At 42.0% G+C, this 24019-nt stretch overlaps 1 protein-coding gene across 1 annotated transcript in view; it reads right to left on the bottom strand.

The window, feature by feature from the left end:
* Positions 1 to 1378: 1378 nt before the first annotated feature.
* The window catches only part of INO80D (INO80 complex subunit D), a 57152-nt gene continuing 34511 nt past the window's right edge, over positions 1379 to 24019 (bottom strand). The window contains exons 8-11 of the mRNA XM_070731989.1: positions 21749 to 21882; positions 10766 to 10983; positions 7766 to 7923; positions 1379 to 6329 (exon numbers count right to left, since the gene is read on the bottom strand). Coding sequence (XP_070588090.1) covers positions 5158 to 6329; positions 7766 to 7923; positions 10766 to 10983; positions 21749 to 21882 — 1682 coding nt within the window. The 3' untranslated portion in view covers positions 1379 to 5157. The remainder of the gene's footprint in view (positions 6330 to 7765; positions 7924 to 10765; positions 10984 to 21748; positions 21883 to 24019) is intronic.

Here is a 24019-nt window from a genome sequence, read left to right as displayed (position 1 = left end):
ACTCACATACTATAGAAACATTCATATATCATATGTACAATTCCCTCAATGGGTATTTATACATACATATGGTTGTGTGTGTTCCATGTATGTCGTATCACAAATGCACACACGATATATGGGTTCTCTATTTATAAGCCACAATGGGAATTCCTTTGTAATGAAGATAAAAAGAATGACATTCTCAGAGAAGACACTGTGGGTTCTAGGACTGATGTTCTATTTGAACATCCAAACTGCAGAGCAAACTGGGATGCATTTCATAATTTTCAGCTGCAAAACTTCTGATTTCTTTTTTAACCTGTAACTAAAACTCATCATCAGAGTTACAGAGATTATTGCAGAAAAAAATCAGAGTGCCAGAAGGACAAGAAGAAGAAGAAGAATGTTTGGCAATACAAGATAACACTTTCACTTTGTTTTATATTTTTATTTCTATATTTATACCTGTAAGATAGCACAGAATAATTGTACACCTTGTCACAGCAAACATCCAGTGTAAAAAGATTCTTCATTGGAGGGGAGAGGGATGTAGGGCTTTTTTTTAAATGCATATAATTTTATAGCTAAAACACCTTTGTAGCATAATTCATTACAGTCAATAACGTTTAGTATAAATAATTTATGAGGTGATGTTAAAGCATAAATTAATATACCTTTTATTGATTTTTTTTTTAAACCCAAAACCTGCAGTAGATATTCTGAATCTACTTGGTATGACAAAGAGGGAGAACTTAAGCTGAGCACGGCAGAGGAAAAGATTGTATATGTTGGACTTCAGCACCATTTCTAGAGGAGAATGATGCCCATATGCGCATACATACACGCTAACACACAGAGAAACAGACACCTCTCTTTATGAGCTGCAAAAATAAACATGGCTTTTTCCTTCTAGTGCTCATACTTGGATGATATTCTGTATTTCTGAAAAGTTTACTTGCTTAAAAATACTTTACCTGCTCTTATTTCTGTACGGAGTCCCTGAGACATGCCCCAAACTGGTTAGTAATCAGCATCACCATTCACAGAAAGTGGTCCACAATCAACACCATTCTCTCGAGAGAACAGATATTTCATTACACAAGCTAATTGTCCACTTCTTCAAGCTAGATCCATTCCCTGTTTACTTTCTTTTTGCAAGTCAAGGGTTGTTTCAAGATAACTCAACCCAGTCTATGGCACAATACAGTTGTGCGCTTCCTGGATTTGGAAATATTACCATCCTATACATTTAATAATGGACTACAAGTCCTAGAAGGTAAAGACATACATTAGTTGTTCAAGCTCAACATATGAATCCAGTTCATATGCTTAGAGTGTGAAAAGGTGTATATACATATAGGCTTGCACATTTAATGTTAGCAATATAACAGAATTATTTTTCATTCTTTTTTTTTTAAGCCCTGAGTGTTTTTTTCTCTCTCACACACATTTCAGGTCAAACTGGATACTACTTATGGGGTCCATAAATCTCAGATTCCCTACAGTGAGGAAAAAAACCTTTCTACCTGCTGCCCTCCAGTGGCAATGCTCAGGAGGCTACAATACTTTCTTTTGCATTTCTAGAAATCCTATCACTTGGAGACAACTTGAAAGCTAAGTGGCACACAACCAGAACAGCAGCAGAAAGAAAGAAGGGAAGAAAGGCACCATTTATACAGATCAATTTGCAACAGAAATAAATTAAGTTGTTTTTCAGTTAACTTTTTTCCAACACTGATGTACAAAAACTGCACGATTTGTTTATCAGAGAAAAACTGATTGTTAAGAAGAAAAACATTTTGGAATTTTCTCATGAGCATCATAATTCAGAGAAAGCATTATTTTCAAGCTATTTTCTTAACATGCCAAAAAGATGCAAAATTGGTCCCTCCTTTTCAAGGGCCATTTTTCCTCTCAGGGAAATGCCATTTAAAAAATATTACTCTGTCATATTATCTGCCTTGACCAACACATGAAATATATTCTGATTATGACACATATCATATAACTGGATGCTAGTTCAGGCCCTTTAACAGAAAAACAAAAGGAATCAACGAAAACATGAAATGTGCAAAATAAAATTAAATCTATGAATGAAAATTCCCAAGATTCAATGTGCAGTGCAACATGAAAAATTTGTATTTGGTTGAAATACATTTGAAGACTTTGACTGTTCTGAACTGTAGGGCTTTTTTTGGCTGGAGGGAATGGAATAAGCAAGAGCAAGAGTTAAGAATAGCAAACAGTGATAAAGAGAAACAAGAGATGTTGCTGAATCCACTGTTATCAACAACGATATTATAATTTCTTAAGGAATCAGAAGCCCTAGCTTGAATTTCTGTTTTTAATTTACACTAAGACAGCCTAGCCTATAACCTGCCCAAATATTAAGGCTTCTCTCCTTATTGGGTTTAATCTCCCCATTGGACCATGGCTGATCTTGGGTAGGATGGGGTGGAGGAGATAAGGCTCCTCCCTTGCTCCCATCTCCCACTTGCAAGTTCCCAAGATACCTTGGGAAACTTCCCCTTTGGGTCTATTGTATTTATTTATTTATTTAAACTCTGGTTAATAGAAGCAGGCTAAGTTCACCATCAAAAAATAACCTTTGTTATTTGTTGTGGATATTCAAAAATGGAAACAAAATGGACTGGATTTATCCTTTGCCCATGTACTGGGAAAGAATAGAAACACAAACCTTCTCTGTGTGAGGAAGGGTGGGACCATCCTATCATAATAGGTAATGCCAGCACAGCCCCTGGGTTATATTCAGGAGAATGACATCAGGTGTCCCAGAAGAGTTTTAGTTAGCTTTATTAACTAGGATGGTAGGAAAAGACTTCAATCGGCCAATTCCCACTGACTACATTATGACCGTGGATGCTGCTCTCCCTTGACTTTTAAAAGCAGCTTTTCAGAGGATCATATGAGGAGAAAGGTGTGCTGGATACCCCTGTCATTGGATCTGGCAATCCTACTACATTTTTCAGATATGGGGAAGAAAGCAACCAACTGGTATTGATCGGGCATTTTATCATACCCCCAAATAAGAGGAAATAATTTCAATTCTTCAGATTTTGTAAAAAATAGGGATGAAGGGGAATTTAAACTTTCTTCAGCAAAAAGACAAGGCCTGGAGGGGAGAGATTGCATTCTGGCAATTGTGCCTTATGTTTCAAAGCACTAAAATATTTACTTCAGCTCCTTCATAGGACTTAAAAGATTTACATTACAAATTTATTTTTATCACACTTAGATGTTTATTACACAAGTCAATTTCAATGTAGGGAAAGAAGGTAGAGTTCACAAATTTCAAAGCACAAATGTGTTTTCTAGGTACTTACTTTTTTTTTTCAAGGACAAACTCATAACTTCCCTGATCTTTTCAGAATAATAAGAAGCACAGCTTTTTTTGGAAGAAGGCAATCATTCTAATTATCAACAGGGAATTCCTGGAAAACTCTTTCCTCAAAACGTTTGAGAGCAAAGGGGCAGATTTTACACATGAGCACCAGTGAAAGTGGATTCCAAATTTGTTGCAGGAAATAGCTGGTTCACTCTCAAAGAAAACCCAGAGCTTCTGTTCCTAATCTAAAACCAATAAAAACAACATACTAAAGTGTGCTTTCTCTTCAATGTTTTTAAATATATTATAAAATTAGATGCAATTATGTACAGTTTAAACCTTCGGCCAGAACATATAACAAAGGCTGTTCTCAAGAAAGCCATGCCATTGTTTCCATGTCCCCCCAAATGAAGGTGAGAGAGAACTTCAGATAGGCAGGATTATCTCCACTGAAAAAAATCTGAATTTATGACAAGTAAAATGCATAATCTAATTCCATTTTTTGAAGAACCAAAATCACAAATACAAAGTGTTGGTGGGGGTGGGGTAGAAGTAGGTATGATGATGAATGTGATTGATAAATAACATTTCACAGAGAAGCCAGCCTTAGGCTGACAAACTCCTTACAGTTGGATGGTTGCATGTTTTCAGCATTAAAAGCATGAAACATACAAACAGAATACCTGACCTTAAAAACAATCCAACATTAGTGAAAGCAATGATAAAAAGCAAAATAATGCCTTATGTAATTTTTAAAAAAACAAAACTTCAGCAGTGTGGAATGTTGGTTCTTTCCCATGCCTGATTTCCCAAAATATACCTACTTGTTTCTAAAATATTATGAATACATTGAAGGTGCTCTACTGCTGTAGAAAATTTAAGGAGTCTTAGATATCTGTAGCTGGCAATTATTATGCAAAATAATTCCACCAGTTCTAACATATATAGATTTGATGGAACCAAAACAAAACAGAACAGAACAGAACAAAACAGATCCTGAATACGTAAATTGGATTATGAGAAGATTGGGAAAAATTATGATGATGTAGTACTACAATCTGACTTGCTCAAACAATCTTCCTTCTATTTAATAGACTCAAATGAATGAATATATATATATATATATTCATTCAATCTTAGTAGGAACAGTCAATAGTTTGAGGAGCTTCTTCAAGACAAGAAAGAAAAGAATTGCCATGTATCCATCTATATAATTACACACACAAACACACTTCTAAACTCACAGAAGAGGTTAAGAGCCCACTTGTTAAGCTGACAGAATTAACAACTGGATTATGGTCTTGGCTTAATTCTATAGTGCCCAGTTATCAAATTAAAATGCTGACTTTCATCCCACCCACACCTTCAAAAATAAAGCAACTTCCTTCTCCTCCCCAAATTCCAATGGGTCTGAAAGTCCAATCTGAACCTTAGGAACTTGCATTTGTTTTATTTGAGGTATCTTCTCATTTCTGATTCTAAGGTCAATTACATATATTTTCACCTTTCTTTGACTAAAATTAATTACATCCAGTATCTGTGCTGTATTCCCTAACTGAGTATTAACTGGATAAGTACAGCAACCTGCCAGAAATAAATGAGCACCAATACAAAAACAGCACATAGGATAATTAGAACAGAGCTTAACAGGAAAACCCTGGTCTGTACTGAATTAGGACATTTGCCCCTCTTTTTTGTTTTAAATTAAAAAAAAAAGTCTGTAAAAAGAAGGGGGTGAAAAAAACCAGGAAGAGAAAAGGTGGTGATGGCGGATGCAATGATGGTTACATAAGGTACCGAAGTTGCCTGTCATTCACAGGCAGATAAACTCAGCTGGAGGTGGTGAAGGGAGCTGATGCATTATTGGTACTCGTAGCTGTGGCACCTGTTACTGCAAAGCCAGTTGGAGGAGCTATGGAGCTGTGGCTGGGTTGCAGGTCCTTGGGAATGCCACTGTGGGAGCTTAGTTGGTGGCCAAAGGCTGCACTGAACTGTGGGAGCTGCTGCTTAGGAGAAGTGGAGACCATGAGTTCCGATGATGCAGCACCCATGCCACTGAAACTGGTCTGCGGCAACCCCGGAAGCACGCTGGAGCTGTTGGGGGTCACGGTGGCGAAGGCAGGCTGGGTGGTCTCTGAGTGCGATGTAGTAGGCGGTGTAGACAGGGAAGTGGAAAGGAGGTGTCCATCTGCACCAAGCAGGTTACTAAATGGAGAAGGGTCACCAAGGTTTACAGGGAGACTCCCCCAGTGAGTTCTGGGATTCACCACCCCACTAAGCGGCACCTCCAGTTGCGATGGGAGCAGATGCTGTGCTATGATGGGCATCTCAGAAGAGAAAGTAGCTGCCAAATTATCGCTAGAATAAGAGGTGGAACTGGGGGACCTTATATGGTCACTGTAAGGTGATGGCACATGCTCGCTGTCGTAATGGCTTCCATGGGGTGAGGAGTGTGAATGGTCACTGCTGTATTGCTGTCGTGAGGTGATTAGGTCATCTGCCTTGCTTAGCAGCTGGGCAGGGTGTGGCCTCTGGGAGGCATGGCTGCCATCGTGAAGTCCTTGAAACTGTCCTGGGAAGGCTCTCTCCCCAAGCGCACTCTGGCTTATCAGAGTAGCCGAAGTAAGGCCAACGTTGGCTGGGGCAGAGAATTTCCCCTGAATCTGCCCTGCCAGGGGCGTAGATGGGTTGGATAAGGTAGCAGAACGGAGCAAGTTCTCATCAAGGTCCAGGCTAGAGAAATTGTCATCGTGCACTATGCGCCCGTTCAGCAGCTCACCTAGATCTGCATTGACTTCTCGGCTCAAAGATTGAATTCCTGAAGTTTCAGCACCTGGGGAAAACACCCCTATTCCTCTGTCCGATAGTTCCTGAACTGGTACACCGTCTGTTTGAGTGAGCACACCAATAGTACTCAGGCACTCAAGAGAAGTTACAGCCTGCAAGGCCCGTTCCAGTTCCTCTGCCTCTTCAGTGGTAGGGAGGAGGTCCCCATTTTTACCTTCATCAAAACAAGCAACAAACAAATATAAAATTAGCCTCTCTCCTCCATATACCTTAAGCTGTTAAAATATTTAACGCAACAGAGATGTCAACCAATTGTAGCAGGTAATTCCAAAATATGGGGTTTGCAAAAGATGAGCCTCCATGATTTACCAAATGAAAATATTCTTTTTGTGTAAATAGGAAGCCAATCAAGATCAGAGTGTTAGTAGACAGATTTCCTACCCACCCCAGTTCTCCGGTCTACAGCTGAGAGAGAGTGACTGTCCCAAAGTCACCCAGTTGGTTTCCATGCCCAGGGAAGGTCTAGAACCTAAATTAAACCAACAGAATATCATACTGGCTTTCACTGTTAACAATAAGGATACCGGTAGTTAATTCTCAGGAAGCAGTATACAAAAACAGTTTTGCCAGATCTACTTAGACTAACATTTTGACATATAAAGGGATAAAAGAGAAAATGCACTTAATTCTCACTAATTTAACAATCCATGCAATATCTATACTAATCTCTGATTTACTTATTCAATTTATATCTTTCTTTTTTCTGCAAAAAATTATGCATGCAGTTAATATTAAATAAAATGTATGAAGTCCTTGAATAAAAATTAAGTAAGACAGCAGAACAATATATATTAAAAAACATTACATTCAATGACAATTTAAAAGAAAATCCAGATTCCAAAGTGACACTTTAGTAATAGTTAAGGGAAAATTGTAATGCTGGTGCAAACCTCCTTGGGGAAATAAGCCATGATTGAAAAAGCCTTTCCACCTACTAGTGCTTGCCACCTTTCTGAAATGGGGGAGATAAAAAGAAGAACTTGGAGAAAGTTCTTATTACCATGGTTAAGTACACCGAAGGGGGAAATGTGCTTCAAGGAAGACAGTTTTCTGTAATAACAAACTTGTAAGATTCACAGTGGACAGTTGCAATTAATTTTTATTCAGAGCTGCATTTTTTTAAAACGTAGCTTTCTTTTCATTCATAAACTTCAACATATCGTTATAAATAACAAAATCAGCAAATGAACCTGAAACCTTCAAATAAATGAAAAAATAAAAAGCCGCATATCATTAATATTGTTAAAATCCCTTTAGATACAGTTCCTTATTAAAACTACATTTTAAAATGGGAGGAAAATATAACATGGTTTTGTGAGGCAAAAAAGACCAGTGTAGTAAAATCACATTGCTTGAAAGCTAATTTGTTTCAGGTAGGGAAAAGTAGCATATATCTGCCATGCAACAGTAGAACAAACCTTGAGCCATTTACTTATTTCATTCCAATCTTTCAGCAGTTTTTCCAATATATTTTGATTTTGAAATCATGTAACTAGTTCCAAAATGTCAAGTCACCCTTTTATCTTACTTTGAGCTTTGAGTGGCACCTTCTGTTAGCATGGAATGTTGTGTAGAAACAAAAGAAGATACCTTCAAAGAAATCAAAATCTTGCAAGTCATCAGGCAGTCGTGGTAGGACATCAGAGAAGTCCTCCTGATTCAATTCCAGGTCATGTGGAATGTCTGTGATTTCATTGGCAATGTCATCTGGCAGCTCATCTGTACTCAGCTCAGGTGTGGAGGGACTCCTAAGACACAAGGAAAGTAGTCAAATGGTTTGGTGGAGAACCAGATCCAGTTAAGATCACCCAGCTATGGTGAAACAGTCTGTTCATCTTTTCATATGTTTTAAACAGTTTAAATCCATGAAGAGAAAAGAGGAACTTATATGACCACACCAGAATCCTAACATTAGAAAATGCTTTTGACAGGAAAAGATGCCATCGCTCTCTTCTTTTTCCCAATAATATGCACACGCTCTTTTCCCCAATAATGTGCTGACATCAGAGCTGAAAGCCTGCTAAACTAAAGATTGACACAGAAAAAACCACTGCCTACATTTGTATCAGAAACTGAAACACTATCAGCCACACCTATCACTAGACAAGAGGAATTTAAATATAGCTTTAAGAAGAAGCAGGTACAAATATGGCATGTTTTTAAAAAAATAGGGACGTGGGACACACACATCACTCATAACCATTTGCAGCATGGGTCCAAATAGCTTTCCTTGTTAGACACGGGACCTCTAGTGATCATGTACTGGGATTTTAACTCAGACAGCACATTGCACATTATCAGGAGAAGAGAAATGAATGCCACTTTTAAAATATCAGCTGTAATGCAGTTTCAAGTGCTAGTAGGTGGTATTATTTTAACTTCTCCAAGTTAAATGAGAAGGAGAAAGTCATAAGAACTGATGGAAAAATAATTATCTTTGAATTTAAGACTAAACAATGAGATAAATATAGTAGTTTCTATCCAGAAGAAATGTAGAGCATCAAAAATCACTCCAATGATTGCTTTCATGACTAATACATGTCGGTGAAAATACTTGTTTGTTTTGTAACATTTTAGGAGTTTGTTGCATGACACCAAGGTTGCTATATTTTACATCTCAATAAACTGAGGCACTATCAGTACCATTAAGAACCCATAATCATTAACCACATAAACATATGAATGTGTCTTGTTCATTAATTAATTAATTAATTAATTAATTAATTCATTCATTCATTCATTCATTCATTCATTCATTCATTCATTGGATTTGTATGCCGCCCCTCGCCGAGGACTCGGCTCGGCTCACAACATATCAAAACAATAAACAATATACATATCTAAAAAATCCAATTAATATAGCTAAAAACGTTAAAAACCTTAAATCATTCATTCCCATTCACACAGCAAGACATACTACACTCGTCGCCAGAGGGCTAGGGTCTAAAGGTCCCAAGTCTGGCGGCATAGATAGGTCTTTAAATTTTTATGGAAGGCAAAGATCGTGGGGGCAGTGTGAATCTCTGGGGGGAACTGATTCCAGAGGGCCACGGCCCCCAGAGAAGGCTCTTCCCCTAGGACCCACCAAGCGACATTGTCTAGTTGATGGGACCTGGAGAAGGCCAACTATGTGGGACCTAACCGGACACTGGGACTCATGCGGCAAAAGGCAGTCCCGGAGTTAATCTGGTCCGATGCCATGTAGGGCTTTATAGGTCATAACCAACACTTTGAATTGCATCCCGAAATCAATTGGCAGCCAATGCAGTCGTGGAGTGCTGGAGAAATACAGTGGTACCTCTACTTAAGAACTTAATTTGTTCCAGGTGAGATGAGGGGAATCAAAAAAATCCAAAACTTTAAGACTTAAAAAAAAAAAAAGAGGGACTCTAAGGCGGCGAGGAGGAGCACGCGTCTCCAATACACCCGGCATGAGGCTGCCTCCCATACGCTGCCTCCCATACACTGGCTGCTGCTACTGCTACCTGCTGCCTTTTCCTTCCCATGATGAAGGGCTTCCCTCTCCACTCCCTCACTTTGTAGCTGGCACCTTTCCTTCGCTGTGGTGACTCCTCGGCTGCCCAGAGCGAAAGGAGTTTTTCTTTTCTCTGGGCCCTGGCAGAGGTTTATTCCCTCTCCAAGCACCCAGAGAAAGGAAAATGCTTCATTCGCTCTGGACTGCCAAAGACTCCTTAAGCGCCAGCAAAAGGCTCCTCTGGCAGCCCAGAAAAGCCCGAGATGGCTGGGATTAAAGGGGGAATGGCAGGAAACTGGCCAGGCCTTTGTGCCACTCTAAAATTTCCTGGAAATTTTTTTCTGGGCTTGGGTTCTTAAGTAGAAAATGGTTCTTAAGAAGAGGCAAAAAAATCTTGAACACCCGGTTCTTATCTAGAAAAGTTCTTAAGTAGAGGCGTTCTTAAGTAGAGGTACCACTGTACAGGTATGCCTTGGAAGTCCCAAAACCGCTCGCAGGGCTGCATTCTGGATGATTTGAAGTTTCCGAACACTCTTCAAAGGTAGCCCCATGTAGAGAGCATTGAAGTGATAAGGGCATGAGTGACTGTGAGTAGAGACTCCCTGTCCAGATATATATTGGTAATAGCTGCATAACTACAGTTCTGTCTTTTCCAGTACAGGGGGTCCTCACTTAACAATTGCAATAGGAACCAGCAACTCATTGACACAGGCATTAAGTGAAATGCCACATGACTGTGACAACTGAAGATATCAGCTCTATCTGCAGTTTTTAAGCAAACCACCGTGAGTCATTAAGTGTGATGTCACACAACTGTAAGTTGCAATTTCCTGCCGGCTTCCTTATTGATGTTGCTTATCAATTGTAAAGATGGCAAATGGAAACTGTTGTAAAAGCAAGCCAGCTGTCAAGCACTCGAATTGCAATCATGAGTCTGCAAGCAGGATACAATGGATGGAGCTTTAAGAGCCACTCGTAAGTCTCATTTTTCAGTACTGTTGAAAAATCACTAAACAAGTGGTCAATAAGTGAGGCCTACCTGTATTCTGAAACAAATAATGTAATAAGTATGATAAATAAATGTGCTGTATATTTATTCAGATTTGGGCACTGACCGTATATGAGCTAACTCCATTGGCAGTGAGATGCTGGTGGGCATAATAAGGTTTCCTTGGGGTACAGCAGGAGGAATTGGCTTTTGGGGGCGCCGGGGCCCCCGTCTTCTCTTTTTCTTGTGTTTTTTGGTAAGCGCCGGGGGCTTTGTTTTTTTCCTGGGTTTCTTCTGCTGCTGGTGTTGAACTTTACGACAGCTGTCTCCTCTCAAGAAGTTATCCTTTCAGAGAGGGAAAAAAGATATTAACAAATACTTTTCTTTTTTCTTTTCCTTGAGATTCCAAGAGTATAATTACATCACAAAATTCAGACAGACTATCTGAGAACATGAAAAACCAGCCATGAATATTTTCACCAAGAGCAAGGGCAAGAAAACTAATACTACACAGAGGCCAAAATATATGTGTATGAGTGGTATGCGTGTGTGTTGAGGAGACTGTTGTCTTGTATGTTTTACAATGGGGTTTATCATCTTAATTTAATATGTAACTTCTTTTATATCGTATTATATTTTTTTATATAGTTGTAAGCCGCCCTGAGCCCCATTGGGAGTAGGCGGCTTAGGAAGGAAGGAAGGAAGGAAGGAAGGAAGGAAGGAAGGAAGGAAGGAAGGAAGGGAAGGAAAGAAGGAAAGGAAAGAAGGAAGGAGATAAATAAATAAATAAATAAATAAATAAATAAATAAATTTATAATGATATTTATTATTATTATTATTATTATTATTATTATTATTATTATTATTATTATTATTTCCAAATATAACCATAACAGCCTAAATGTTAATTTAAAATAAGATTAGCAGGTATTTGAAGGCTACGAAAAATGACATTGAAATCATTAGAAAGAATGATTCACAGAGGCTAAAGTTGCAAATAGATTATTTTTCTGGCAAGTGGATTAGTCAGTTTCGCATATCATAGTTATCAGAATGTGAGTAAAGGTAATAACATTGATGTGGTGGTGCATCTTGGCACAAATGATTTGTCCCAGAGAAATGTCAATGTAGTAAAAAGAGATTTTCAATGTCTAAGTGTGGAGCTGGGTAAAATAGCAGATTCAGTGACTTTCTCAGAGGTGTTACCGGTTTGTGGCCAAGAGGATAAAACAACGTGTATCATAGAGTTTAATGTGTGGTTAAAGCAGTGGTGTAAAGCTGAAGGTTTTGGCTATGTAAGTCATGATGTCAGTAGGTGGTCTAATAGGGAGTTGTTTAAGAGGGATGGTTTGCATCCATCATACAGAGGTACCCAGGTACTCGGTGAGGAATTCAGAACTTTTTTGGACAGGCATTTAAACTAGGTAAAGGGGACAGAGATGTAACTGATGTGGGTGATTTCTGTCCCCGACCAATGAGGATAAAGCAGTTTTTGGAAGCTTATGAAAGAACCGTTGTACCTACCTGAACGGTCTTCTCAGTGCACTGGAAGGAGAGTCCAACATGGGTATTACTCCAATCCTATTGGTAGAGACTGAGTTAATTTATACATATTAATTGAGCACCGCCCCCTCTGCTCTCCCCATGAGCCAGTTTTAAAAACGAAGCATAAAAAAGAGGATAACCAATTTTATTATCAACAACTAATAACTGATTCAACTGGTTCAACTGCCCACTCCGGCGTCCCTGCACCCTTCATCATACTGGGTGGGTTTGGACTCTCCTTCCAGTGCACTGAGAAGACCGTTCAGGTAGGTACAACGGTTCTTCTCCATTGCATCTGGAAGGAGAGTCCAACATGGGATATACCAGAGATTTACGGCCCATGGGAGGGAGAAGGTCTTGTCAGGGACGTTGGAGAAACACAAACTCGTTGTAAAACACGTCTCCCAAATGCTGCCTCAGCCGAAGCAAAGGAGTCCAACTTGTAATGCCTTATGAAGGTCGAGGGAGCTGCCCACGTGGCAGCTCTGCAGATATCATCTATGGACGCCTGTGTGGCCCAGGCAGCAGAAGCAGCCGCACTCCTCGTAGAGTGAGCAGTCACCCCCGTTGGTACGGGTTGGTCTCGGGCCTTGTATGCTTCTGCGATGCAGTCCCTGATCCAACGACTGACTGAAGTAGATGAAAGTCCAAGTCCCTTCTTCCCTTGAGAGAATGCGATGAACAGCCTCTCCGTTCGCCGAAACGACCTCGTTCGTCTAATGTAAATCTTGACCACACGGCGGACATCTACCTTATGCCATCTTAACTCTGACGGATGGCTACCGTGGGTGCAAAAATCAGGCAGACACAGTTCTTGTTTCCTGTGAAATTCCGAGTTCACCTTCGGAATAAAGGAAGGGTCCAATCTCAGTATCACCCTGTCTGGGTAGAAGGTGCAGAGATCTGGTCGAACTGACAAGGCGGCCAGTTCCGACACCCTCCTTGCCGACGTGATGGCGACTAAAAAGGCTGTTTTTATGGAGAGTAAGCGAATCGATATGGATCTTAAAGGTTCAAATGGTGGCTTTGTTAAGGCCCTCAGCACTAACGTGAGATCCCACGAAGGAAATCTTCTAACCGGCGGGGCATGTTGGTTCGACGCTCCCCGTAAAAAGTCTTTCACCAGCGGGTGATAAGCTAATGATCGTATGCCTTCCACTTGTATCATGGTGGAAAGGGCCGCCACCTGTCGTTTAAGCGTATTAGGCGCCAACCCACGCTCTAGTCCCGCTTGTAGAAATCCGAGGACTGAGATCACCGACGCTGTCCTAGGGTTCACTCGGCTTTGTTTACAAAACTTACAAAAGGCGGCCCACGTTGCTTGGTAAATGCGAGACGTGGAGGGGCGTCTTGCGGCCTGTATGGTATCAATGACTTTGTCAGGTATGTTCAGTTGTTGTAGTCTGAGCCGTTCAAGTGCCAAACGGTTAGTTGAAGCCACTGGGGGTCTGGATGTTGTAGATCCCCCTGGCTGAGAGCAATCATCTGATCCGGAATCCTCCAAGGGGGTGACACCGACAGTGCCACCAAGTCGGAGAACCACAGTCGGCGAGGCCAGTGTGGGGCTACCAACAGTACTTCCGCTCTCTCCTTCAAGATCTTTTCCACCACCCTCTGTACCAGGTTCGTTGGTGGAAAGGCGTACAGTAATCCCGGGGGCCAGGGTGTCAACAGGGCGTTGACCTTCTCCGCCCTCGGGTCTGGAAACCTTGTGTAGAACCTTGGCAACTGGGCGTTCAGGGAACTCGCGAACAGATCCACTGATGGGGTTCCAAATCTGACACTCATCTGTTGGAAAATGCTCGGTTCTAGCCTCCATTCTGATGGGTCTAAGGTAGACCGACTTAGCCAGTCTGCCTGCGTATTGCTGACTCCCGCAATGTGCTCCGCCGACAGGGACAGTAGATGACGTTCGGCCCAGTTGAAGAGATTGTTCGTCTCCTCCATGAGGCGTTGTGACCGCGTACCCCCTTGATGATTCAAGTGGGCCCTGGTCGCGACATTGTCCGTGAGCACCAACACGTGCCGTCCCTGAACCAACTGTGTAAATGTCTGTAGAGCCAGAAAAACTGCTCTTAGCTCTAAGAAATTGATGTTGATGGGCGATAGATCTTCCGCCCTCCACAGGCCTTGAGCCATCTGGGGCCCAACGTGGGCCCCCCACCCTGTAAGACTGGTGTCTGTGGTCAGGATGATCTGGTCTTGTATTCGGAATGGAGATCCGACGGTTATTGCGGTCGATGTCCACCATCCCAGAGAGTCCTTTACCTTTTGAGGCAGGTGTACTAGTCGGTGTGAGTGGCTCACCTTTGTCCTCTGGGCTGGCAGCAGGAACCATTGCAATGTCCTGATGTGGCATCTGGCCCAAGGGACGATACCAATGGCTGACACTAGGGTGCCTAGTATCTTTGACAGTTGAGATAAGGGGATTGGTCCCCGTCGTGTATTGGACACCAGGCGCCGTATGTTGTCCTGTCGTTCTGGTGACAGCGCCACCGTGCTTGTCTGGGTGTCTATGACTGCACCAAGGTGTAGCAAACTGGTGGTGGGCGTGAGCTGGCTTTTCTCCACATTGATGGTGAAGCCGTGTTGTTGCAATGTGTGAATGGTCTCTGTAAGGTCTCTCCTGGCCGCTGCTGTGGACCTGGACAAAATGATGATATCGTCCAGGTAGGCCATCAGTCTGATGGACCGCGCCCGTAGGCTGGCTGTGAGCACGTCAAGGAGCTTGGTGAAGGTCCGCGGTGCCGATGAGAGGCCGAATGGCATGGCCCTGTACTGGAAGTGTCTTCCTTCCGAGCAGAAACGAAGAAACCTGCGGTGTTCCGGGTGAATGGGAACGTGCAGGTAGGCTTCCTTGAGATCGATGGATGTCAAAAGATCCAGTGGTCGGATAGAAGCCAGAATAGTTTGCAAGGAATGCATCCTGAACCTCCGGTATCTTATGTAGAGGTTCAGTTGCTTCAGGTTTAATATCAACCTGCAGCCCCCGGAAGCCTTGGGAACGATGAATATCATGGAATAGAATCCCTGGCCTTCCTCCTGATGGGGGACCTGTTCTATGGCTTGGATGTCCAACAGGTGTGCGATTTCCTTGCGTAATTGTAATTTCTTTTGAAAGTCCTTTATCTGTGGGCAGTTTAAGAAACGACTGGGAGGTAACTGAATAAACTCCAACTTGAGTCCGTGTGTCACGGTAGCCACAGCCCATTTGTCGGAGGAGGTCGCTTGCCAGGCCACGCTGAATCCCTGGAGCCTGCCTCCCAAGGGCTGTAAAGTGGCTGAGTCACTTTGAGTTGCGTTTGAACCCTCGTTGATTGTTGCCACGAAACGGCCTCCTGGACTGATGGTATCCCCGTGGCCTGTCCTGAAAGGAGCCGCGATCGCTCCTGTAGGATTGTGAAGTGTATTGACCCTGCGAGAAGGGTCGCTGGTTCTGGTTGGAGCTGGTCGAAGTGTCCCAACGAAAGGACTGTCGTCTAGAGTATGGCGTGGATCTACGGTCCTGCCTTCGGTTGGACCTGGGGAGGACCTTCCTCTTGTCCTTGTCTTCCACAAGGACTTTTTCTAGCAGGTCACCGAACAGTGTTGATCCTTGGAATGGACCGGATGCCAGCCGCCATTTAGACTTAAGATCCGCTTGCCAGTTCTTCAACCACAGGAGGCGGCGAGATGACAGTGTGGCTGCCATGCTCCTGGCGGAGAACTTGGCCGCGTGTAAGGTAGCGTCCGCGGAGAATTCTGTCACCGCTCGCAGCTTACTTAGATCTTGGCGGAGACGCCCATCCTCCGGGCCGAGGCGTGACTGCATCTCCTGTATCCAGAGCAGTGAGGCTCGGTTAATGAATGAAGCTGCTGCCGCAGCTCGGAAACTCCAGCTCGACATCTGGTGCGTTTTGCGCAGCAATGTTTCTGTCCTCCTCTCTTCAGGTCTCAGGCTGTCGCCTGTCTCTGAAGGCACCAAGGCGCTTGACACAAGTGTCACGACAGGTTGGTCGATTGGAGGGAATTCCAAGAGCTTCTCCACCTCCTCATCGAAGGTGTAGAACTTCCTTTCGATGTTGGTAGGCCCTTGGGCTGCTGCAGGGTACTGCCAGGGTCTTTTGAGCCCTTTCACAAAAATGTCCGAGGCAGGAAAGTGGTCGGACTCGGGTTGAGGCTCCTGAAGGAGGGTGGTCGAGGTGTTTCCCGTCTCTGTGGTCTCTGTTGTTTTGGCTGAGCCGGGAAGGTTCATCACATGCTTGGCCTTACATAACAAGGGCCTGAAAAGCGTTGGTTTAAATAAACCCACCGTGGGTGGTTGTTCTGGCACTGTCTCATCCTCTGAGAAGCCATATTCTGGGTCACTGCCTTCCAACTGATCCGGCTCTTCCAACAAGGACCCCAATCCCGAGGGGGGCGGTGCCGACCATGAATCCCTCGCCAGTTGGGAATGCCTGCCATGTTGCTGTGCTCCCATGGCCACGTTTTGCGAATACGCATTGGCTATAATGTCCTGCAAATCTGGGGGCAAATTCTGCCATGCCCCAGGCTGTGATCTCCATCCAGGTGCTGTGGGGGTAAAGGTGGCAGATGGTCCCTGGGAGCTCCTTTCCAAAGGCCCCGCTGACCCTGGTCTGGCCCAGGAAGTGCTGGGGGAAGGCATGACTTGAGGCATTGGCAAAAACTGCCGGTCTGGGGACCAGTCCCCTTCATGATGGACCCCCATAGGCCCAAAGGTAGCTGGGGGTGACACCGGGTCTGATCCCTGTCGCTGTGCTGGAGGGAGCCCTGCTGGAGATGATTGTAAGGCAGCTTCCAGCTTCTTTTCAAGCGCTTTGATGCGCTTTTCGGCCTCCTTGATAGAAGAGGTGGAAGCAGGAGAATGAGGGGCCTTTGCCTTCTCCTTTCCCTTCCCCTTTGGCTTGTCTTTTGGTGGCCTAGGGGAAGCGGGCTTATCGCTGACTTGGCGATCCTCCATAGTACTCACAGTGCCTGGTACCTCACAAGCTCGTGGATCCCAGAAATTAGATTTATTTGCCTCCGGTTGCCTTGTTTGCTGCCTCCGTCGAGTCATGCAAAATGGCGCCTCGTTATTCCTGAGTCTGCGCCTGCGCCCTGGGCTTCCTGGCCCTTCGCGCTCTTTCCGCCGTCGGGGGGGGAGGAGCGATATTTCGCGCCTAGTGACGCGTTCTCCTCGTTGCCATCCCCCAACATGGCGGCGCCCGCGCCTCTGCGGCGTCCGGGATGTTTTTCGGGTCGCTCCGGGCTCCGGAGCTGGGACCCGCTTCTCTCCGGCCTCCGCGGCTCTGTGAGAGGGGCCGCGGCGTTCCCAGCCGCTCGCGGCTCTCGGCGGCTGTTCCGGCGACTCCAATGGCCTCAGCGGCCGCCGCCGCACTGATCTCCCGATCAGCTGTGAAGCGGCTCCATGCCGGCCGATCCGGGACGTTTCCGAGCCTCCCAGTGGAGGGGCATTCCCCTCCACCTTCGGCTCACAGCCCTGGTGTGACCTCGAAGGTCAGGGACCCCAGGCTGGCTGCTCCTCTGCGGGGTGTTCCCTCGGGGGGAATGCAAAACCCCTGAGGAGGATCGTTGGGGGTGCTGCCCACGGAGGGCAGAGACCCCATCCTCCTGTTCCTCTTCTGACTTTCCAATCTGAAAGAGAAAGAAAAACAGATTAAACAGGTTTATACATTTTATTTACTATTATTTAAATCAATTTAACCCCTTATAGGGTCTCTCAACAAACTCAGCATGTCTCTACACTTAGACTGAGTTTTTAAAACTGGCTCATGGGGAGAGCAGAGGGGGCGGTGCTCAATTAATATGTATAAATTAACTCAGTCTCTACCAATAGGATTGGAGTAATACCCATGTTGGACTCTCCTTCCAGATGCAATGGAGAAAGGGAGCTGCAAATAAAATAGATGTAGTTGTTGATGATAAGGGGCAAACTAATAATGAAAATAATGTTCTTCGTGTAATGTGCACGAATGCTCAAAGCTTGAGCAACAAGCTCTGTGAATTAATGGCCATAATATCTAGAGATAATTTGGACCTGGTTGCCATAACTGAGACATGGTTTAAGGATTCTAATGAATGGGAAATATCCATACCAGGATATACACTGTATAGGAAGGATAGAATAGAGAGAAGGGGAGGTGGAGTAGCCATTTATGTTAAAGAAACTCTAAAAACAACACTAATTCAAAATACATGTCAAGATCTAGAGACCCTCTGGATTTGCATGCAAAATAAAGACGGTTCTGTCATTAGAATTGGGGTGATCTATAGGCCTCCAGGGCAATCTGAGGAATATGACAACAAGATGGTGGATGAAATTACCCAAATCGCAGTAAAGGGAGATATTGTGGTTATGGGTGATTTCAACATGCCTGATGTTGACTGGAATATCCCCAGTGCCCTTACATGCAAAAGTAAGAATATAGTAGAGGCCTTTACAGGAGCAGCTCTGGCACAGCTGGTTAAGACACCAACTAGAGGGGAGAATATTCTAGATTTAGTTTTTACGAATGGGAATTGGGTTTCAGATGTCAAGGTGGGAGAAAAATTAGGTTGCAGTGACCATCTATGTTTGTGGTTTGATGTAAAAACTCATTGTGAGCAATCCTATAATGCAACCAAAGTATTGGATTTCAGAAAAACAAATTTTAATGCAATGGGGGAATATTTAGATAATGAATTAAAGGGGAGGGATAAAATGGCAGGAGCGAGCACCCAGTGGACTGTATTTAAAAAGGCCATCTTAAAAGCCACTGGACTGTATGTAAGACAAATAACTAAAGGTAAAAGGAAGAAGAAACCGCTATGGTTTAGCAATGATGTAAGGACTATAGTCAATGAAAAAAAGGCTGCCTATAGGAGGTATAAAGAGTCTGGAAGTATAGCTGATAGGGAGGTATATAAAATGAGACAGAAGGAGGCGAAACAGATAATATATGCTGCTAAAGCCTCAAAAGAAGAAGAAATTGCCAAATCTCTAAAGAAGGGGGATAAAACCTTCTTCAGATATATTAGTGATAAGAAGAAGAAAAACTGCGGCATCACGAAGCTTAGTACCGGGAAAAATACATGCATTAATGGGAATAAGGAGATCGCTGACCATTTCAATAGCTACTTCTGTTCAGTTTTCTCAAAAGACACCTTACAAAATAATACTATAGAGGGATATAGCATTGCCTCCAACTGTACGGATTCAGCTCCAGTGATCTTAGAAGCCGATGTCTTAGAAGAACTTGAACGATTAAAGATAAATAAGGCAATGGGTCCAGATGGCATCCACCCCAGAGTTCTTAAAGAACTCAGATCTGTCATTGCTACCCCCCTGACTGATTTGTTTAACCAATCCTTGTTAACAGGAGATGTTCCTGAGGATTGGAGAATGGCAAGTGTTGTGCCTATCCACAAGAAGGGCAGTAGAGAAGAAGCTGGTAACTACAGGCCAGTTAGCTTGACATCAGTTGTCGTTAAAATGATGGAGACTCTACTGAAAAAGAGGATAAATCAGCACCTAAAAAACAATAAATTATTGGACCCAAATCAGCATGGCTTTACTGAAGGCAAATCATGTCAGACTAATCTCATTGATTTCTTTGACTATGTCACAAAGGTGTTGGATGAAGGTGGTGCCGTGGATATTGCCTACCTGGACTTCAGCAAAGCCTTTGATACGGTTCCACATAAAGAGCTGATAGATAAATTAGTGAAGATTGGACTTAATCCCTGGATAGTTCAATGGATTTGCAGCTGGCTGAAGCATAGACACCAGAGGGTTGTTGTGAATGGCGAGTATTCTGAGCAGAGTCAGGTTACAAGCGGTGTGCCACAAGGGTCTGTTCTGGGTCCTATTCTTTTTAATATGTTTGTGAGTGACATAGGGGAAGGTCTGGTAGGGAAGGTTTGCCTATTTGCCGATGACTCTAAAGTGTGCAATAGGGTTGATATTCCTGGAGGCGTCGGCAATATGGTAAATGATTTAGCTTTACTAGATAAATGGTCAAAGCAATGGAAACTGCAGTTTAATGTTTCCAAATGTAAAATAATGCACTTGGGGAAAAGGAATCCTCAATCTGACTACTGTATTGGCAGTTCTGTGTTAGCAAATACTTCAAAAGAAAAGGATTTAGGCGTAGTGATTTCTGACAGTCTCAAAATGGGTGAACAGTGCAGTCAGGCAGTAGGGAAAGCAAGTAGGATGCTTGGCTGCATAGCTAGAGGTATAACAAGCAGGAAGAGGGAGATTATGATCCCGCTATATAGAATGCTGGTGAGACCACATTTGGAATACTGTGTTCAGTTCTGGAGACCTCACCTACAAAAAGATATTGACAAAATTGAACGGGTCCAAAGACGGGCTACAAGAATGGTGGAAGGTCTTAAGTATAAAACGTATCAGGAAAGACTTAATGAACTCAATCTGTATAGTCTGGAGGACAGAAGGAAAAGGGGGGACATGATCGAAACATTTAAATATATTAAAGGGTTAAATAAGGTCCAGGAGGGAAGTGTTTTTAATAGGAAAGTGAACACAAGAACAAGGGGACACAATCTGAGGTTAGTTGGGGGAAAGATCAAAAGCAACATGAGAAAATATTATTTTACTGAAAGAGTAGTAGATCCTTGGAACAAACTTCCAGCAGACGTGGTAGATAAATCCACAGTAACTGAATTTAAACATGCCTGGGATAAACATATATCCATCCTAAGATAAAATACAGAAAATAGTATAAGGGCAGACTAGATGGACCATGGGGTCTTTTTCTGCCGTCAGACTTCTATGTTTCTATGTTTCTATCCTGCTTATCAGAACAAATGGGAAAATACCACAAATACGCTATCCTTTTATCTGAATGTCAATTTTTATTTCAAAATGCCCTATTCAAGTTAAAATAGTACTAGGAGGCAGTTCTAATCATTCTGGAAATGTTTCTGGCCCCAAACACAATATTTCAAACTCATCACCATTTTCAATTCAAAGTTATCAAAACATACTAGGAAACAACCATTTTGAACTCAGAACAATTCATATACCACTACTTTGTAACAGTTAATGAGCAATAACTTTAGGACAATGTTGTAACAGCATTGCCAAAAAGACATTAGAAGTTGTTAACCTAATCTTGCATACCGTGATGGGCTCCTATGAGTACAGTCAGGTATGCAGAACCGGTAGAATTTTTTTTTCATATCGCAGTAAATGAGGTTGAATGGGTATAATTTTAGAAGAGCTGTGCGTGCATGCGTGCGCGCGTGTACATACACTTTATATAGTAGATAATGTATATTTTTGTGTACCTGTGTATAATATGTATGTACACATGTGGCATATATACATAGAATTAAATAGTATATTTTGGATGTTCAGTAATAGTAAGGGAAATTGTATCTCTTTGAGGTGAAGAGAGGCCAAACCAAACCCTTGATGGGATGATGTCAAGTTGGCCACCTTTAAGCCAGTCACATGACCTTTAAGCCACCCCCCGATTGCATGATAATCAAGCCACACCCACCTAGTTTTTTCTTCCCTTTCTTTTGTTTTTTTGCTTGACTATCAAATGTACTTACCATTTTTTTGGCATGTTCTTCACATAAGGGGGTCTGATGTGTAATGTCAAAAACGGGAACAGAGCATTGCTGTCCATCAGCAAACTTAGCTGTACAACTTGAAAAAAGCTGCTGCGATCGATTCAAGAGGATATCTACATGTATATATACACCAGTTTAAAGAATAATATGCAATACTGTTGAGATTTAGTACAACTTTCAAAGAGTTTTAAACCCCCACAACTTTAAAAATTGAATTTATTTCTATATTTCAAAATTTGGAAGACTTAATAGCAGACTGCCTTCCAGCAGAATTGACAATGATTTTCTATTGTCTTAAAATAGGTTTACTGAATTAGGTATTTTGCTAATGAGCCTGTGTTCGTTTCCTAAAAATTATTAATCAAAATTGTCAAAGAAGACATAATATAATCAGTAGATTATTTTCTACTGAACTAAAGAAAAACTAGATAATATATTAAAAGGAAAATTTCTATCATCTATAATGGAAAAACCTATCTTTCTAAAGAGGATAGAGGAAATCAATAAATAGGATTCTGAATTTGAACTTAGATTGCTCTTAAAAGGTATATAACTAGGAGTCTCTTTAGTCTTTCTCTAGTTATGTTTCCTTGCTCAATTTGTAGCAGATATATTTCTGCAAAATTATATTTTCATGCAATACTGCTTCACTTTCATGGTTATAAAAACATGTTTAATATTTAACATGTCTTCTCTACTTAATAAATACCAAAATAAGCAATGCTATGTCCGGTACAACAAGACAATGAGTAAGAATGGGTAACTAATGCCTAGGGAATGTTTAAAACAATAAGCTTGGAGAGACAAGCTAGATGATAAAATCTATGATGTGTGAAAGAAAGGCTGATTTACTGATATAAATAATTGCCCAAATAAATATAGTTCATGGAATTGATTACTTGTTCAGAAAATACCTCAGATAATTGCTGTCAGATATGTAAAGTAATTTAATGCATATAAGCATGAAGGATGGAATAAAAATCTCTGAAAGACCTGCAGGGTATCTGGAAGGTTTACTAACTTCTTTAATATCGACAGCAAGTGACTCTTTCCCATCCTACAGTCTGTTGAAATGAAGAAGGCAAGACAAACAGAAGGTGCTAATGAGGAACAGTATCAGAAGCTCCGTTTATTACTGTTATTGAAAACAGATCTTAGGGCTCATACATAAAAGTATAAGTATACTAAGTATATTTCTTCTGTATCGTCTTCTATTGTTCTTTAGGTTTCTAATGAAAACAAAGTACAATCCACAAATCTGTAGAGTGTGCTAATAATAACATGTATAATTGTTCAACTCTAACCCAGAAATAGCTTACATGACCAGACTTTTAAAACATTTCAGCATTATCATTATGTACAGTATGCTAGTTTCTTTCAGATACTTTATTCCTATTTCATCTACAAGGTTATTTCTATGTTATCATTCCTGCCTACATTGCTGACTTTATAGTTATCAGTGTTTTCATGCCTAGAAAGAATATAAATTAAGGATAAACCTGTGTTTTTAGGGGGGGGGGGAAATGAAGAAAATGCTGGAAGAGATTTAAGTAACTGTATAAAGCATGAAGAACAGGGTAAAAGGAAGACATTAAAATTCTAAGATCCTTTAATCTAATTTGGAATATTTACTGTTTATTTCACTGTTTCTGCAATTCATATATTCTTGGATTCACAGCTTTTGCTAGATGGACAGGTAGACCATGTTCGGGAGGCCTTTGCAGTTTCATCAGCTGGAAAGGTGAAACTTTATTTGGAATGGTAGGACCTTGCAACAGTGATTCAGATCCTGATCCTCCCTTGGTTAGTTTGCTGCAATTCGTTTTGCTTTGGTGCCTTTGAAGACTATTCATAAGGGTCTTCAGCACGAAGTAGCTCATTTGTTGGCTGGCATGAATCATATGAATATATTGCACCCATTTTATAGTTCTACACTGGCCGCCAATAGTTTTCCAAGCACTAGTTTTGATTAATAATGCTCTTTATAGCCTGGCATCTGGATACTTACAGAATTATCTATCTAGCCGAATTCAACCCAACTGATAAATTCCCCTCGGGAGATTTGTGAAAACCCTAGGGGGTATTCCACGTCACATCGTCTACATTATGAAACAAGCTCTTTCTAGAGATTAGCATGGGTCCCTTGCTGATAACTTTCCAGAAGCTTAAAGATGAAGCTTCTCTGGTCTATCTTTAAGAAAGGACTGTAAGAAAGGCATATAGATGTCTGTTGTTATTCTTACATATTAT

Source organism: Erythrolamprus reginae, chromosome 1 (assembly GCF_031021105.1).
Source record: "Erythrolamprus reginae isolate rEryReg1 chromosome 1, rEryReg1.hap1, whole genome shotgun sequence".
NCBI classification, from domain to species: Eukaryota; Metazoa; Chordata; class Lepidosauria; order Squamata; family Dipsadidae; genus Erythrolamprus; species Erythrolamprus reginae.
Note: the sequence above shows the minus strand (reverse complement) of the source record. Positions and strands in the feature narration are given on the sequence as shown.